Consider the following 18,226-nt stretch of genomic DNA (forward strand, 5'->3'; position numbering starts at 1 on the left):
ATAAGCCAAAAAGAGACAATTAAAGGAATCACAGTAGGAACTGAGGAAACTAAGCCTTTACAGTTTGCAGACGATACAACCGCTGTGTTAGCTGACACAAGCTTAGCCGAAAGATTATTTGAACTACTTAACAAATTAATTCGAAATTCTCTCTGGACTCAAGATTAACTGTTCAAAAACTGAAAGTATGTGGATTGGATCTAAGAGACATTATAAAGAAAAACCATTTGGTGTTAAATGGCCGGACGAGCCAATAAAAGCTCTAGGTGTATATTTTACTTACGACCAAAAATCGCTTAAAGAAAAGAATTTTATTGAACGACTGGGTTCAATTAAAAAACTTATTAATATATGGTCCGCTAGAGTCCTGTTGATATACGGTAAGGTGACAATAATCAAATCTTTTCTTATCCCTAAGTACATTTACGTTTGTTCGATCCTTCCAACTCTCAAGGAATTGCTAAAAGAATTGAATAAAATACTCTTTAAGTTTCTCTGGAAAGGTGTAGATAAGGTAACAAGAGCTTCAGTTATAAACGAATACGAAGAGGGAGGGCTAAGAATGGTTGATCTCGAGTGCATAGCTAAATCATTGAGATTAGCTTGGTTAAAACGTATCTTAAGTGGGACTAATGGAACTTGGAGAAGCTACCTATAACACATACTGAGCTCCGTTGGTGGATTGTTCTTTTTTAACTGCAACTACAATTACACAATTCCTTCTCAATTTTATCGGGAACTTTTGTTATGGTGGTCGCAATTTCGTGAAACGTTTGCCATTGAAGAAGATTGGAAAACCGTAATCTGGAATGACAAAGAAATAAAAGTAGAAAAACAAGCTGGTTTACTATAAACATTATTTTAATGCGAGAGTCATTTGCATTCAAGATCTTTTAATTAGTCTGAATGCTACTGATTCTTATAATCAACTCTCTAAAAAAATATGCAAAACCAATATTTTCGAATGAGCTGGCTAACGTAAGTCCATTCCATTATCGTTAAGAAGTTATGACAGGTATCCTTCCATAAACTCTCAGGGGCGGATCTAGGGGGAGGGTGCAGGGGGTGCGCACCCCCCCCCCCCCTGAGATGACCTGCGGTTTTCTAATACAACTGGTATTCTGCAAAAAAAAAAAACTATGTGGTTTATTGGTGTTGAAGTAGAGCAAGAGACGAGTGCACCCCCTCCTAAAAAAAATCCTGGACCCGCCCCTGACTCTCCAACATTTGTGGTGGGTGACAATAATTTTGATGTTACGAAAGGGAAATCAAAGGATTACTACAACCTACTCATCAGAGAAAAAACGAAACCGCCCAATATTATTCAAAAATTACAGAGTAACTTTCTTTTTAACAGCGACAATCTGAAGAAAATATTTAAGCTGCCACACTCTATCGTTGTAGAATCGTATGTTAAAGCCTTCCAGTACGAGGTAATTAACTCAATTCTTTACACAAATACAAAGTTGTATAAAACAGGTTTTAGAACAAATGATTTATGTACTTTCTGTGACAGTCAACCCGAATCATTAACCCATTTGTTCTATCACTGCTCACGCTCTAAACAGTTTTGGATTGAATTTGAACTATATATTGGTGCCTTATTTCGAATCAACTAATTCGTCTCTGTTTGGAAAATGTGCTCTTTGGAATTTTGACGGAAAATGCTTGCCCTTTACTTCAATTGCTGAACTATTTTATAATTATTGGAAAACTCTATTTGTGGGACTGTAGGAGCAAACAAATGCTTCCAAACATTCATGAATTTACAGCCAAGATCATCGCTAAATATGAAAGTGAGAAGAAAAAATCAGTAACAAAGAATTCTTTAAAAGAAAGTGGATACTGACGCCTTATTTAAGTTAAGTTTATTAACTCCGTATTATTTCATTGCCCTGTTGTACTTTTTTATAATTTCTTTTAGCCCTGTAATAATTTAACAATTTAATTTTGCTTTACTCTGATAATGTCTATTGTTAAAGTGCTTTTTTGTAGTATTGTAAATGTAATTACAGTAATTACTTAATGTGATTATTAATAAATATATTTAAAAAACAAAAAAATAAAATAAAATAAAACCAAGTAATTGGTGGTTCAAATTCGATTTTTAATGCCTTTGATCTCTTACCAAAATTTAACCTGCCAAAAAATCCCGTGCCGAGTCATTAAAATTTCCAGGAAGCGTTAAATGATATACATGAATCTTCAGATGGTTTTGAATACCCAAAACAATCCCTACTTAAATCAAGCTGCTCAAAAAATACTTGTCAAAATTTTGCTACCTAAACAAATCCTGAAATCAAAATCCTTTGATCATCCCTGTCACATGAAATCCGGAGTAACCACCCCCTCCCCCCCCACCCCCACTCCCCGCTCGCCGCTCGCTGGGGTTTAGAGCGCGCTTCTCAGCGCTTGAGAATTTTTAACTGCATTCTGAATGTTCTTGAATCAGATTCCAGATAATTGTAAGTTGACAAGTGGCAATTACTAGTTAAAGAGCAACGTTTCTTTCCATTTCCCCACTAAAAGAAGACGCTGAATTTAGCAGAAAGTGTTGAAATTGAGAAGAAGATCAGAGCAGTAGGCAGCTGCTGTATGGATCAATCCAGTTCTTTCAATTGTTGTTCCGGCTAGCACGAAAATCCAAACAATCTGGATTTTTTTGGACGCGTACTGTCCGGATATTAGGGTGTGATAGCCAAGATTAGACAACTTTGAAATCGTTTTGAAATTTTGATTTTAACACAATTACTTTTGTAAATGAGGCATAGTTTACGTTAGGTTTGTAAAAAAAACCTTTGGTTTACCACGTTTATTTTTTTTGCACCGCCTCTCGCCGCCTAGTATGATGACCCAAGAAGATCATAGCAAAACAAGTTTTACCAGTTATCTCTGATTCTCCGCATTTTGTAAAATAAAATTAAAAGAATTTTTAACCAATAGTTTCTGTTAAGTCTAAACACAAATATACTAAGGGACTTATGAGTCAATTCCCAATTTAGCCACGGAAAAAAAAATTAAAATGTACGGATTGGACGTAGGATATTAAGTAAGTGAATGTGATCATACCCGCTGGAAAAATGGCTAATTCAAGAAAATCAATGAGCTGAAAAAGATACAAAAATCCATCGAGATAAAAAAAGCTAGAGAAATACCAGCTAAAATTTTTGACAAATAAATCCATCATCCGAGCGTCAAGAGTCTGTCAAGCCAAGCTCCCTAAAGAACTGTTCAGATTTAGTTGCTCTTACATACGCTGGATACTACTTCGTCTGCTTCGTGCGCCTCGTTTTCTCTTAATTCAAGCCTGTGTAAGCTGGATTTGTTTGCATTCAGTATCAAACTGAAGTTACTGGAGTCGATCTAATCCGTCTATGGCCTGCGTGGCAGGCGCTTGAAAGGGAAGGGAAAGTGGGTGTTTTGGTGAGGCCCCCTCGTGTTTCTCTCGCGCTCAAAACCCCCTTTCCCTTCCCTTTCAAACGCCTGCCACGCAGGCTAATCTAGCCGTGTGTCTGTGCATGGGCGAAGGCTGATAAACCATCTTTACTCTTTAGCGTCAGGAAAACGACCAATCTGGCATTTATGTCTTGCACTGTACCTCCTCCCGATATTGATCTCGGCGTAAACCACTTGAACTGCCGTTCGGTAATCGAACTTAATCGAACTCAATCGAACGGTTGGGTTCGATTAAGCTCGGTAATCGAACACATTTGAACCAAACAAATTCGTGAGAGTTCGATTTCTGCACTCAATTGAAGCAATCGAACTTCGTTGAACGTTCTAATCTACACTTGAAACTATTAAACAAACAAACAAACAAGTGAAAAAAAACTTATCTCACGTTCTTCTCCTAACCCTCCCAGCCATGTCATCCAGCTCACAATCTCCGACCATGGTTTTTACTTCACCCCGACGCTCCACACCCACCTCGGGCTGGGCCTTACTTGTTTGAAAAACTCGAAAAAATAACTCATGGGGCTACAGCCTGCAGGAATATGGCCAACGAGAACAGCCCTCACTACCTTAAACACGTTTCTTATTGTCTATCCCTAACCTTCCATCGGAAAAACGATTTGCACATAGAAGGAAGAGAGGCTACATAAAAGTAAATGCACTAAAAGTACAGCAATTGAATTCCTTTGAAACTACTAAACAAACAAGTAAAAAAAACCTTAGCTCACATTCTTCTCCTAACCCTCCCAGCCATGTCATCCAGCTCACAATCTCCGACGATCTCCGACGATGATCCTCGATGGACTCCCGGCGGACCCCCAGCGGACCACTACTCTCCCCAGGTTTCTCTCACAATGCAGAATCAAGATGGCGGCGGATGTGTGAATCTGTGAATCCTCCAGACAGGCCATTTCTTGGTTGCATTTTCCCTCGTGTGATTTGATCAAGGCGGAAATATCTTGTTTCTTAAGGTAAGACAAGCTTTCAGTACATTAAGGATATGTTAGTCACACAGGTTACACAGGACATTGCCGTCCGCTTGCGAAATCTTTCAATGACACTGCAATGGTTTTTGAAGTCTAATTTACATCATGATCGCATCGATCATTTGATTTAAACTGCGTTCGGCATTTAGTCAAGCATATCATTCCGATTGCAGCGTAACTGGGCCGATAAACCAATTTATTTCTGATCATTTTACACGCCCTGTAAGCTTCGGAAGTTGATCTAAAATGTGCGAACATAGAAGTGTCCTTTATTGCACTTTGACTGAAAATAAAATAATGTTCTATGGAGTAACTGTTCGTTCTTCTAAGGGCATCTCTTACTTTAAACAAGACAGCAGATTTTATCCCGTGTAATTTTCTGATCAACTCTCTAGACTGTAATGTATCTCTAAGTAGTCTATCTAACATCACTCCTTCCAGCCAGAGTGATTTTTATCTCATCTCACAACAAATCAAGTGACTTCGCTTCAGGTGTAGGAAACTACAATCGGCAACAAAATTGTTGAGGCATTTTACTCAACTAGGGTAATAAGTACAGAGAAGAAAAGAATCTACCTCCCTCCCCACTCGCCTTCATTCAAAGTTGCAGTTTTTGTTCCTTGAACTGTAGGTAGCTCGAACAGCGGCACACATTGCATGGAGCGGATGGGGGAGGGAAAGCTTTATTTCCCATTTAGAAGTCAGTAAAGCATCAGCTTTAGGGCAAGGTGTCTCAACTACGTTGTAATTTTGTCGCCAATCGTAGCTGTAGATTGTAGCAAAACACACTTACCTCCACTTAAGGAAAGGATAAGAAAAATAGAGCAGTTTATTGAATGTTGATTAATTATGCAAAAATCGTAATTGAATATGATTTATGCACAAATGTTCCTTTTTTTCACTCTAATGAATGGATCTTTGTGCTATTGATTTCCGTTTCATGCAATTAAATACATATTTTCTCGTAATAAACAGCAAAAGGTGTCATTCTCATAAACTTTTCTTTTGATGATGCATGGATATCGTTAGGAGAAAATTAATGTTGGTCACTATTGGGACTTAAAGCGAAATTTGTTGTATCCCGCTGTGCATTTTTCATATTTTGGGTTTTTGTGTTCCCTCAATCATCTTCGTAAGGAAATTTATATTTACTTGCATGAGTTCAAAAGGTCATGGTTTGTCATTTGTGATTGGTGGATCTTGATCTGTTTTGTTTGTTTCCTATTACAAGGCTTGTTGCTTTGTGATCGTCCTGTTTTGGCCAATAATCGACTAGTTAAGTTTGCTTCGCAAATTTTTATGATCTTTCTCAATCGTGTCACTTGCAAGAATAAAGCAATTTCTGTGTCCTTCCTTCTACAAAAAAATCCCCTCACCATCGCGATTTCCTTCAGTATTCTTTAGCAGTCGGAGTCATTCTCAGCCAAAATGGGTGAACACATTACATTGTGATTTGCTTTAACCTCGCCTCACTAAAATGCATGATTGACGGAACAGAAAAACCCAAAATCCGTTCTAAGTTTGCAAAATGTGCAGTGCAATACAACAAATGACCCTGTAAAGGGTTAACAAAGTGTCTATGTCTTTGTCTAAATGATCTTGAATAACCGCCATGAAGATTTTCAAAAACTGATATGTTTTTGCAAGCCTTTCAAGAGTTTCCACAAAACATACAGCAAAAAATAGGGAGGCGTAGATAACGCTGAATAAATGATATAATAAACCTTTAATTGTACCATTTGTGTTCGTAGCAAGATAGAAAACACTACAAACTTGCAAAATTAAAAATAAAATACTTTTTGTCATGTGTAAATGAAATCTCTTGCTTTTCCATGCATCACGACTTTGTATCATTTTACTACACGCAATAGTGACCTAATATTTCTGATGCTGGGGAAAAGGTCTTGATTTTATTATTGACAGTTTTTCTAAGGCTATGAAATTCATTTGTCTCCATTTTGAGACAAGCAACTTGAACTACAGTCTGCAGCAAGACAAGTGCTTGTTTGTTCACATTTTATTTGCGGAAATATTTTTTTCCTATGGCTGATGACCAAACATTTTCTTTTTTTGCTTCAAAAGTGCAGAATGAGAGGGGAATTTTGTTGTTAATTTAACAGAAGTTATCCTGAGAATTATGATTTTCATGCACCCGTTCAGGCTTTTTGTTTCAAATTTTGGTTGTCTATAAGTAAATTGTAGGAGCTTCTGGTGACCAGGCCCCCATTAGGCAGTAGCCTTGACACTGCCTAGTGCAAAGCATGTAAACACACACCTTGACAAGTATAAAAACAGTTTTGACAGTTCAAAAGTTAGACTTCATACAAAAATACTGAGTCAATTTTCCAAACTTTAAGATAAACCTTTCGTCAGGGGTTTTATTAGAAGCCGGGACCCGGGTACCGGCACCCGTCTACTCTGAGCACAGTACCCGCCTTCGCCGGAATAGGTCTCAAGTAGACAAATACGAAATCAAAAGCCAGACTAACCGAAACTTCTTTTGACCGCTTTCCTGCCTTGCCAGGGGAGTCTAACCAGGAATTGCATCTCTGAATTACAGTTCTTTTCTTCATGAAAACTAATATTTAAGTGTCCGGATTACCGAAGGATATCTCAACCAAAGGCATAAATTTCGAAGTTTGATCACATTGCACGAAACGCATCGCCTGCATTTTCAAAGTAGTTACCAGGACCTACCCTCTGTCATGCTGTTACATAACATTTGCACGTGACATTTCACGCGACCAAAAGCACTTGCTTAAAATGGCCGTATTTAGGATTGACTTTAAGTTTTCTTCATGAATGAAAGCAGCAAAACAGTACAGGAGGAGTTCATTCATGAAACTCTACGATCTATATAATGTTTGTTTCAGTTATTATAATTTAAATCAGAAAAGCAAGTGTGGCTTACTATCTAACAAACTAAGCAATATACCGGTAAGCCAGTAAGTTTGGTTCATTATTCATACTGTTATATTATGTATTTAGTAAATTCCCTGAGGCTGCAAAAAGTTACAAAATTAGTTACATTATTGGTTTTCATGAAGTCAATTTGTGCTCGTCAATTTAGTAAATTCTCTAAGGCTGTAAACAGTTACAACATTGCTAGTATAAGTAAAAGCTCCGCAAATTATTCACAATTTTCGTTTGCAAAATGAGGGAATAGAATTATAAATTCTCACCTCAGAATGCTGGAAAATGCATTTCCGAGAGTCCAATTTTCGAAAATTTTCCGGGGGAGCATGCCCCCGGACCCCCCTAGAGGCTCAGGCCTTCGGCCCTTCGGTATATAGGGCTGCCCGCTTACTCTACCACGAGAACCTTCCTACTTCAAAAATTAATGAAAACCCTGCTTTCGTTGTTCCTTTTTTTTATCTTTGCATATGCAACTGTACATGCAAGTGCTCTTGGCTTTACCATTTGTTGTTTTTGCGAATGGTTGTTTTTATTTTTCTTGAGAAATAGCCTGCAGTGCAGGTGTTTTCTTTGAACGCGCAATTTGCTCGCGAAAGCGCCATGTTGAAACTTCCCAAGGAGAGGAGGAGATGGGGCGAGTCAAAGGGAGCAGGGAGGGGGTGGCACATCCTCGGAGACCCAGGGGCAGATAAAGGGGGCGAGGGAAATTCTAAACGGTGCGGAAAAATATATATGGAACAATGAAAAGTAAAGAACGGCGAGAAGAGCCCCTGGGGACAATGTCTTACCAGACCAGTTCCAAATGGTTGCTGCTTTACTGGCTTCTGATTGGTGCCAGAAAACCAATCAGAAGCCAGAAGCCACCTACAGACTAAGAACAAGGGTGGCCACTGGACTCTTACCAAGAGTAAGAGAATAAGCCAATTCCTAGAATAAACCCGGTTACTCTTTAGACCAAATAAATGAGTGATAGGTGGTATAACCCTTTAAGCTTCAAGATCAACATGGAAATCCTCCACACTGGCCTCCATACAATTCTTGAAAAATTGGTTGAGAGAATTTGTTTAAAGATCAAAGCATATTTCGTTTAAGTGATCATTTTATTAATTCTCATAACCTTTCTACTTGATTATATACTGATGTTGTTTGGGAAAAATTGATGTTGATCACTCCTGGGACTTAAAGAGATAAATAAATCACGACTGTAACACTTCATGTGGACTGATCTTGTATGGAAGTTGCGATTTATTTTTGATCTTCCAATTTCATGTGCTTGAGTGTTTCCATTTTGCATTCCAGTGTTATTACGAAGAATCAATTATTGATACCATTTTCTGGCTGTTGTTTGGTCGTTTGTTTGTTCCTGGTCCAAAACAGGAAGTAGGGAACCATTACTTCAGTCTGTTCCTTCCTCTTCCTTTTTTGTGTTTATTGATGCATTTCACAGCAAATTAAATAACCCTGCCCCCTCTCAAATAATCCTCCCTCTGTGTTAAGCTCCCCCCATCAAACATGCATTGCTTGAAATGAAAATGCCTCCTGGGAGTTTAATAGAGGATTTATCGTAATACAGGTTTCACTATATTGTCTGTATGAATGCTGTATGATGAACCTTAATTACCATTATTTTTAAAGTGCGTTATTTTACAAAGCACAAAGAACTCTCAGATCCAAATACAAAGTCAGCAAATAATGAACTGACCCATGTTGATGAGTTCTCCAGTTTGAAGGGTTCATGTAAAATTTTAGGTATGTAATCAGTTGGTTTATTGTGTGGAACCACTTTTTCACGATCGGGTGTCTTAAAAGTTTTCTAATTTTCCACATGTCCCTGACAACACCACCTTTAAACTACTCACTTCAGGCCTCTCACCACCAGGCCCCAAAGGTTATGCTGGCAGCAACAAAACAAATAATGTGTATTTACCTATTTATGGTTCTTCATCTTTCCAAAGGTATCCTAACAGTAAAACCTTTAAATCAGAGCAACCTCAATGTCCTTTGAGTGTCAGCAGTGTGGCAAGTGTTTTAACAAAGCAGGGCACTTTAGGGCTCATGAAAGAGTTCACACTGGGGAAAAGCCATATGAATGTAAACAGTGTGGCAAGTGTTTTAACCAAGCGGGACACCTAAAGAGCCATGAAAAAGTTCACACTGGGGAAAAGCGTTTTGAATGTAAACAGTGTGGCAAGTGTATTAGCAAAGCAGGAAGCCTAAGGAGGCATGAAAGAGTTCACACTGGGGAAAAGCCTTATGAATGTAAACAGTGTGGCAAGTGTTTTAGCCGATCAGGAAGCCTAAGGAGACATGAAAGAGTTCACACTGGGGAAAAGCCTTACGAATGTAAGCAATGTGGCAAGTGTTTTAGTGAAGCAGGAAACCTAAGGACTCATGAAAGAGTTCACACTGGGGAAAAGCCTTATGAATGTAAACAGTGTGGCAAGTGTTTTAGTGAAGCAGGACACCTAAGGTCTCACGAAAGAGTTCACACTGGGGAAAAGCGTTATGAATGTAAACAGTGTGGCAAGTGTTTTAGCCAAGCAGGAACCCTAAGGAAACATGAAAGAGTTCACACTGGGGAAAAGCCTTATGAATGTAAACAGTGTGGTAAGTGTTTTAGCCGATCAGGAGTCCTAAGGAGACATGAAAGAGTTCACATTGGGGAAAAGCCCTATGAATGTAAACAGTGTGGCAAGGGTTTTAGCCAATCAGGAGTCCTAAGGAGACATGAAAGAGTTCACACTGGGGAAAAGCCCTATGAATGTAAACAGTGTGGTAAGTGTTTTAGCCAAATAGGACACCTAAAGGGCCATGAAAGAGTTCACACTGGAGAAAAGCCGTATGAATGTAAGCAGTGTGGGAAGTGTTTTAACCAAGCAGGAAACCTGAGGAGTCATGAAAGATTCCACACTCAGGAAAGGTCACTTAAATTTTCCCAGAAAAACAAATGTCTGTCCAAACGATTGGAATCCTGTAAACGGAAGAGAGCAGGAAGTGAAAACGTTGATGTCAGGGCCACAGGCTTTACAGAGAACCAGCAGACACAGAGAGAAACCGGAAACAATGGTGTAACCAAAGCACAATCGGTCATTATTGAGAAACACAGCTGTTGGATTTGTCAAGGGGAGATGAGTAGTGAGGGTCTTCTTCTTCAACATTATGAAAATCATATGACCCATGTTTGTGACGATTATTCTTGAAGTTAAAAAACGGTTTGGTTCTTTTAAGTTCTTCTCTTTTGTTTGTTTTTTTCGGTGCTTTTAGAACATTTGTTATTTCTGCAACTCTTAAAGTTTCTATTGGTTTTGTTTAAAGCATGTTGCTTTCATACTTGCGGTTCTTTCGATGTGTATGATTATCAAGTTGGAATAAACGATGAAGGGACAACTTCTGTATCAATTCTTCCATAAAGGAAAAACTGGATTTAAATCAAAGTCTTAGTGCCTCTTAGTTTAGTCTGCCACAGAGCCGTGTTTAGTGTCTTCACGCAACGCTCCTCCCGACGAACGGTTTGTGGGAGGAGCGTTGCGTGACGACACTAAAACCGGCTGTGTAGCAGACTACTCTTAATTTTAAGCGTTACGTTTGTACGTGACCACTTATAGAAGACTATAACTTCTCATGATATGAATGGAAAGAAACTTTTTTCTTACAATGTAAAAAAGGGCTTTCTTACTTTCATCCATATATTACAGTCTTGTATTTATGATGTTCTCATGGCCGTGGTTCCTGGAACTCTCCAGTAATTTTAATAACTGTTACCCCTATTAAAGAATGCCAGTCACTTATCAATGACTTTTGAGAATATTTATTGGTGTTGAAAGGCCCTATGTATTAAGTCGGACAGTATAAAGTGCCCCATTCCAGTAACTTGGTTGATACTACTACAACTTTATAGTCAACTTAATAATTCCAAGAAAATAAAAGCAAGTAATTGGTGGTTCAAATCCGATTGTTAATGCCTTTGATCTCTTGGCGAGTTTTGTTAGTCCTTGTCTGGTAACCACTCTAGCTGAGATCCAACCCACTTCACACCAATTTATCTGTTATAAACAACGAAAATTAAACTTTTCAAGCTAAATTGGAACTGTTTTTCTGATTATTTAGACATTCGCAGCGACGGAGATTTTTTGTCACACCATACAGCGCATGCCGTGTAAGGGACGCTATCGTATTTCTATCGTTAAAGCGTTTTCTTGTGGACAGGCGAAGACGATTGAAATACGTTACGGTTTTGGGTTCCGTTCCTTTTGACCAATCTAAATCCGGATTTTGCGATCCAAAATTTGATTTCTCATTGCATCAAGGACTAAACCAATCTAAGATTGCAATCTGAACGATCCACCTCCGTACTTCGATCGTTCAGATTGGTACTTTATTGTTACCTCCCCAAAGGGGCTTTTCAGGAACAATGATTCTATTACATTATTTATAATAACTAATTACAACACTTAATCTAATACTAATTACAGTGTTAGCTTATTACTAATTACAATTTTTTAAACTTAAGTAAGAAGTATTTACAATATTATCTAAAAGCTGGCTCCTTAAAGAACGTTTAAAAATTTCAACAGATTAAGAAAAGATTCCAAATTGTTCCAAAGTTTAACAGTCCTGTAATAAAAGGTTCTCTGTCCGGAGGCAGTTCTGAAAAGAGGGATGTTTAGGTTTTGGCTATTCCGAGTTGTTCGTTCGCTAACTTGCTCACGGGTAATAAATTGGGATGTAAGATATGCAGGGGAATATTAAACGAAACTGCTTTTCGATCGCAAGAACGTGCTCTTTCATCAATAATGACGTTAGTTCAGGCAAAAGTTATTTATACTTTTCCTTTGTTCTATGCCGCTAAAGGATTGTGGTGTATTAAACTTAAGTTCCACTCTAACTCTAAATCCGTATGGAAGGGAAAACGCTTGGATTTTCTCACCGATTTAAAGTTGTCCAATATGTGTGTACAAACCTTAACCAAAAAGGACCGCAAACGAATATGCCGAAGAACGTAGGAACTATAAAGACCTGATCAGCAAAAATGATAAGTAGACATATTTAAATTCTGCAAGCACAATACTGCAATGCTGATCGTACTACGTGAAAATTAACTCTGCAAGACATCAACGCGACACCGAAAGAACCAAAAACAGAGCGGGATTGTAGCTATAGACAGCTGTTTGGCCCTTTTTGGGGCCCGTCAGCATGGTGTAACGACCAGAGAAAGCTCTGATGAAAACTATCCGCGCACTCTGATTTAAGCCCGCACCTAGAACTCTCAACACCCACAGAACACGTCATACCACGTGTCTTCTGGGGGGCAAGAGTCCAGTGTTTAGAGCCCAGTGGGGGGCGGGCGGGGCGGGTACTCCGCAGTTTAAGTGACAGGGATTATCGAACGGAAAAAAAATCAACCCCCCCCCCCCCTAAAATTCCTAGGGCTTCAAACGAAACCCAAAGAACTTCCTGGACCAAAATTTAACCCGCAAAAAACTCCAGTGCCGAGCCATAAAAATTTCCAAGAAGCGTTAAATGACATAACTATCATGAATCTTCAGATTGTTTTCAGTCTTTTCAATACCCAAAACAATCCCTACTTAAATCAAACTGCCCAAAAAATATTTGCCAAAATTTTCCTATCCAAACAAATCCCGAAATCGAAACTTTCCAAAAGAAATCCTTTGATCATCCCTGTCCGGCTGGATATCGAGAGTATTGCCCCTTCCCCAGCCCGCTGGCGCTTAGAGCGCGCTTCTCAGCACTTGAGAATTTGTAATTGTCTTCTGAATGTTCTTGAATCAAATTCCAGTTAATTTTAAGTTGACAAGTGGCAATAGTATGAACCACCACTAGTTAAAGAGCAACGTTTGTTTCCATTTCTCCACTAAGAGAAGACGCTGAGTTTGGCGGAAAGTGTTGAAATTGAGAAGGAGATCGGAGCCTCAGGCAGCTGCTGTATGATCCAGTTACCGTATTTATTCGATTAACCGCCCTGGGCGCTTATTAATTTTTGGATCTTGAGAATTGGCGCTTATTCGAGGTGGGCACTTATTTGAAGCTGGGCGCTTATTGAATTTTCACCATTTTAAGCGAGTGTAGTATGTTTATTTTGCCACAAAACAAGAAATGGTAACAACAAAACGAGAAGATGTAACAATGCAAGGTTTCTGTAAAATACTCTGAAGAAAAATCCGTCCTCGGGGAAGTCTCTTATTTCTACTTATTCATTTTGTTGTGTGTCGTAGGAGGAAGGGGGGTAGGGTAGGGGTAGGGGGTGGGCGCTTATTTGAGTTTGAGTGGGAAGGGGAGGGCTGTGGGGTGCGGGTGGACGCTTATTCGAGGCAGGGCGCTTATTAACTTTTCCTGCCTCTAGGATGGGCGCTTATTCGAGGTGGGCGCTAATTCGAATTTGGGCGCTTATTCGAATAAATATAACTTTGTTCCGGCTGGCACGAAAATCCAAACAATCTGGATTTTTTGGACGCGTACTGTACGGATATTAGGGTGTGATAGCCAAGATTAGACAATTTTGTAATCGTTTTGAAATTTTGATATCAACACAATTAATTTTGAAAATGAGGCAAAGTTTATAGGGGCGGATCTAGGGGGAGGGTGTAGGGGGTGCGCACCCCCCAACCTCGTCCCCAGGGCTTTTCCCTTAAAAAATATTTTTTAAGGGAAAAGCCCTGGGGACGAGGTTGTGCACCCCGCCCCTGCCCCCCCCCGCTAAGATGACCTGCGGTTTTTCAATACAACTGGTATTCTGCAAAAAAAAACTATGTGGTTTATTGGTGTTGAAGTAGAGCAAGAGACGAGTGTACCCCCCTCCTAAAAAAAATCCCGGATCCGCCCCTGGTTTACGTTAGGTTTATAGAAAAAAGCTTTGGTTTACCATGTTTATCACCGCCTCTCGCCATGGTTTTCTTTTTTCATCAATCTAGTACTGACGACCTAAGAAGATTATAGCAAAACAAGTTTACCAGTTATCTCTGATTCTCCGCATCTTGTAAACTAAAATTAAAATATCGACAATTTTTAACCTATAGTTTCTGTTAAGTCTAAACACAAATATACTAAGAGACTTATAAGTCAAATCACAATTCAGCCACGGAAAAAAACTAAAACGTACAGATTGGACATAGGATATTAAATAAGTGAATGTCCTCATATCCGCTGGAAAAATGGCTAGTTGAAGAAAATCAGTTAGCTGAAAAAGATACAAAACTCTATCAGCTAAAAGCTATAGAAATACCAGCTGAAATTTTTAAAAAATAAATACATCATCCGAACGTCAAGAGTCTGTCAACCCAAGCTCCTTTAAGAACTGTTCAGATTTAGTTTCTCTTACATACGTTGGATACTACTTCGTCTACATCGTGCGCCTCCTTTTCTTCTAATTCAAGACTATGTAAACTGGATTTGTCCGCATTCAGTATCAAACTGAAGTTACTAGAGTTGAACTAATCCGTCTATGGCCTGCATGGCAGGTTCTTGAAAGGAAAGGGAAAGGGGTTTTTTGACTCAATTTTCTCCCCAAACAACAGAAAAAAAACCCTCTGGCACCCAGGGTACTACCCTCCTATCTGAAAAACGATTTGCACATAGAAGGAAGAGAGGCTAAATAAAAGTAAATGCCCTAAAAGTACAGCAATTGAATTTCTTTGAAACTGCTAAACAAACAAACAAGTAAAAAAAAACCTTAGCCCACATTCTTCTCCTAACCCTCCCAGCCATGTCATCCAGCTCACAATCTCCGACGATCTCCGACGATCATCCTCGCCGGCCACCGGTGTGTTTTTGTACTCTCCCCAGGTTTCTCTCACAATGCAAAATTAAGATGGCGGAAAGATGGCGTCTGTGAATTCTCCAGACAGGCCATTTCTTGGTTGCATTTTCCCTCGTGTGATTTGATCAAGGCGGAAATATCTTGTTACTTAAGGTAAGACAAGCTTTCAATACATTAAGGATATGTTAGTCACCCAGGGCACACAGGACATTGCAGTCCTCTTGCGAAATCTTTCAATGACACTGCAATGGTTTTTGAAGGTAATTTTCATTATGATCGCATCGATCAGTTGATTTAAACTGCGTTCGGCATGTAGTCGAGCAAAGCATTTTGCACGCCCTGTAAGCTTCGGAAGTTGAACTAGAAGTGTCCTTTATTGCCCTTTGACTGAAAATAAAATAATGTTCTATGGAGTAACTGTTCGTTCTTCTAACTTAGGGCATCTCTTACTTTAAACAAGACAGGAGATTTTATCCCGTGTAATTTTCTGATCAACTCTCTACTGTCATATATCTCTAAGTAGTCTATGTAACATCACTCCTTCCAGCCTGAGTGATTTTTATCTCATCTCACAACAAATCAAGTGACTTCGCTTCAGGTTTAGGAAACTACAATCGGCAACAAAATTATTGGGGCATTTTACCCAACTAGGGTAATAAGTACAGAGAAGAAAAGAATCTACCTCCCTCCCCACTCGCCTTCATTCAAAGTTGCAGTTTTTGTTGCTTTAACTATAGGTGGCTTGAACAGCGGCACAACATATTTGCATGGAGGGGATGGGGGAGGGAAAGCTTTATTTCCGGTTTAGAAGTCAGTAAAGCATCAGCTTTAGGGCAAAGTGTCTCAACTAATTTTGTCGCCGACTGTAGCTCTAGATTGTAGCAATACAAACATACTTCCACTTAAGGAAAGGAAAAGAAAAATAGAGCAGCTTAATCTCCACTCCAGGCTCAACTCCCTTCCTTGGAGCTTGCTTAATCACATCTAAGTATAAGCAATTTTTAGTCACACAGTGGTGAACTGTTTACGAGATTGGATTGGCTTCCACTTCACCTCGAGGTGAAGGTGGACATCTTTGTTGAGGTTCACAAACATATTAATAGGCATAGCCCAGAGTATATGAGTCATCTATTGGTGTTAAATTCAGACATTAATAATCAAAATAACAGAAATAGCTCCTTAAACTTGGTCTGCCCTCACTTCAAGCGTGAAACCGAGTGTGGGGGAAGGGGGGGGGGGCGTACTTTTTGTGTAAGGGCAACAAGACTGTGGAATGCAGTGCCAAATTCTTTAATTAAAGAAGATTGAATATGTACATAGTTTTAAAAAGGTCTAATTGAATTTTAATGCATCTTCTTAATTTTCTTTGTTGTAATTTTTATTATGTGTACTGGTATCTTTACTGCTGTATTTTTAATAATATTGTAATTTGCAGATTATTCTATGTATATTTTTAATTGTAATTGTTAACTGTTGCATAATGGGGGCCGCAGGTTTGTCAGTTCACTGTTTAGTGTCACCCTCTTTAAATAAAGTTGAAACATAAATACATTCATACATACATAGTACATACATATATAGCTGAATCCTTAAAATTGTGATGGTGTCTATAGTAATAATGCAGTGTGAGTTGAAAGAAGGAAAACAAAAATAGAAAATCTAAGTAAACTTTTGACTACTGTCAAGATTAGCGTTCTGATGAAGTGAACGTTTAGCGGACTCAATCCTTTTTTTCCTTAACAAGCTTACCTTAGTCCTGCTTACTTGCAATCTTACCTTCTTCTACCTCCTAACGGCTTTTGGTTTAGGCATTTGTTGTTTCCTGGACTCTTGAATTGATTGGCACTTTGCACTAATGACGTCAGAAATTTCTTGTCCCTGCTGAGACTCAGACAATAAACCTGACCAGTATAAGAGTTTTGTGTGGGAAAGTCACGTTCGCCAACAAATTTTTTCGTCAAAAGAAACAAAATCCAGCTTGGTTTTTGATAATATATATCCTGAAAATAATCAACATGTGCTGAGACTACGTTAAACATGGAAAAAACTGTACAGATGAGTGATTTTATTTCTCATGTGGTGTCAATATTGTAGGTAAAATTCTGTTATGGCAATTTACTAAGAAATGTATCGTGAGCAGGCCTTCAAAGCTGTTCATAAAACGTTGCATTTGGTTAAATTTGTAGGTAAAAGATTGTTTAATTCTTTTTTTCAACTGCTTATATTATGCTACTTAGTACTAAGGATATAAAGTACTGTAAGGTACCTATGTAGCTGGCCGTACAACAACAGAAAAAACTTATACAATTTCCGGTTTGTGCTAATGTTGGTGTGCTTTTCAGCTTAGAAATTCTGCCACAGGCTGGTGAGAGCACATACACACTCGATTTTCTCTTCAGCAATTTCGGTTTTGGAGTATTGCATAGCCAGAAGTGTTATGTCATGTTTCGGTGCATAGAGTGCTATCTGACTAAGACAGAGCTAGGGATTTGATTTCAGTAGCCTTCTTTGATCAGGCCACTATATTTTCTGATTTTAACCATTTATTTGAGTTACCTAGACCAGGTCTTGCTCCCTATAGCAGTAATGCCTTTTATACATTAGAATAAAGCTCAAAAAACATTTTAGAAATGCTCATTGCCAATTTTATGAACAATTTTCATGTCAGAAACGCATGCTGCTCATACAAAGCTAGAATGCACAGTTTGTCTGAGTCACGCAGGGGGTCTAAGGTGACAAAGCCTATTTTAGTAATACCGTCGGTTGCAGCTAAGTGTGTACACGTGAGGAAAAAAACATGTTGTAATTGGAGACAAACGTGACATGTTTTGCCGCCAAACAATCGAAGTTTGGAGTAGGTGGCTGTTGTCGACTTGATTTGTTTGCGCGCAAAAAAAATACATGTATCTTTTGCAAGAATTGTTAGACATTAAGAATAATTTCTGGAGGCAAGTGTGCTGTTTCTAAGTGAGAAATATGTGTGAAGGTTGGGAAAAATGAAATATGAGCGGAACGCGCTGATCGAAAACATATACACAATTTACCTTTGGCGCGACAGTTTGCTTTAATGGTTGTCAAACTTCAAACGTTTGGCGGC

The 18,226-nt window shown here is 38.8% G+C and overlaps 1 protein-coding gene and 1 long non-coding RNA gene across 2 annotated transcripts in view; both read left to right on the forward strand.

Annotated features, from left to right (window-relative positions):
* Positions 1 to 11,597, forward strand: part of LOC140932289 (uncharacterized) — a 34,738-nt gene extending 23,141 nt beyond the window's left edge. The window contains exons 5-6 of the mRNA XM_073381910.1: positions 8,991 to 9,104; positions 9,333 to 11,597. Coding sequence (XP_073238011.1) covers positions 8,991 to 9,104; positions 9,333 to 10,555 — 1,337 coding nt within the window. The 3' untranslated portion in view covers positions 10,556 to 11,597. The remainder of the gene's footprint in view (positions 1 to 8,990; positions 9,105 to 9,332) is intronic.
* Positions 11,598 to 15,197: 3,600 nt separating this feature from the next.
* LOC140931124 (uncharacterized) lies at positions 15,198 to 17,572 on the forward strand. The gene is made up of 2 exons (XR_012164925.1): positions 15,198 to 15,282; positions 17,477 to 17,572. It is a non-coding gene; the product is annotated as an uncharacterized lncRNA (long non-coding RNA).
* Positions 17,573 to 18,226: the final 654 nt, after the last annotated feature.

Source organism: Porites lutea, chromosome 3 (assembly GCF_958299795.1).
Source record: "Porites lutea chromosome 3, jaPorLute2.1, whole genome shotgun sequence".
In the NCBI taxonomy this organism is placed as follows: domain Eukaryota; kingdom Metazoa; phylum Cnidaria; class Anthozoa; order Scleractinia; family Poritidae; genus Porites; species Porites lutea.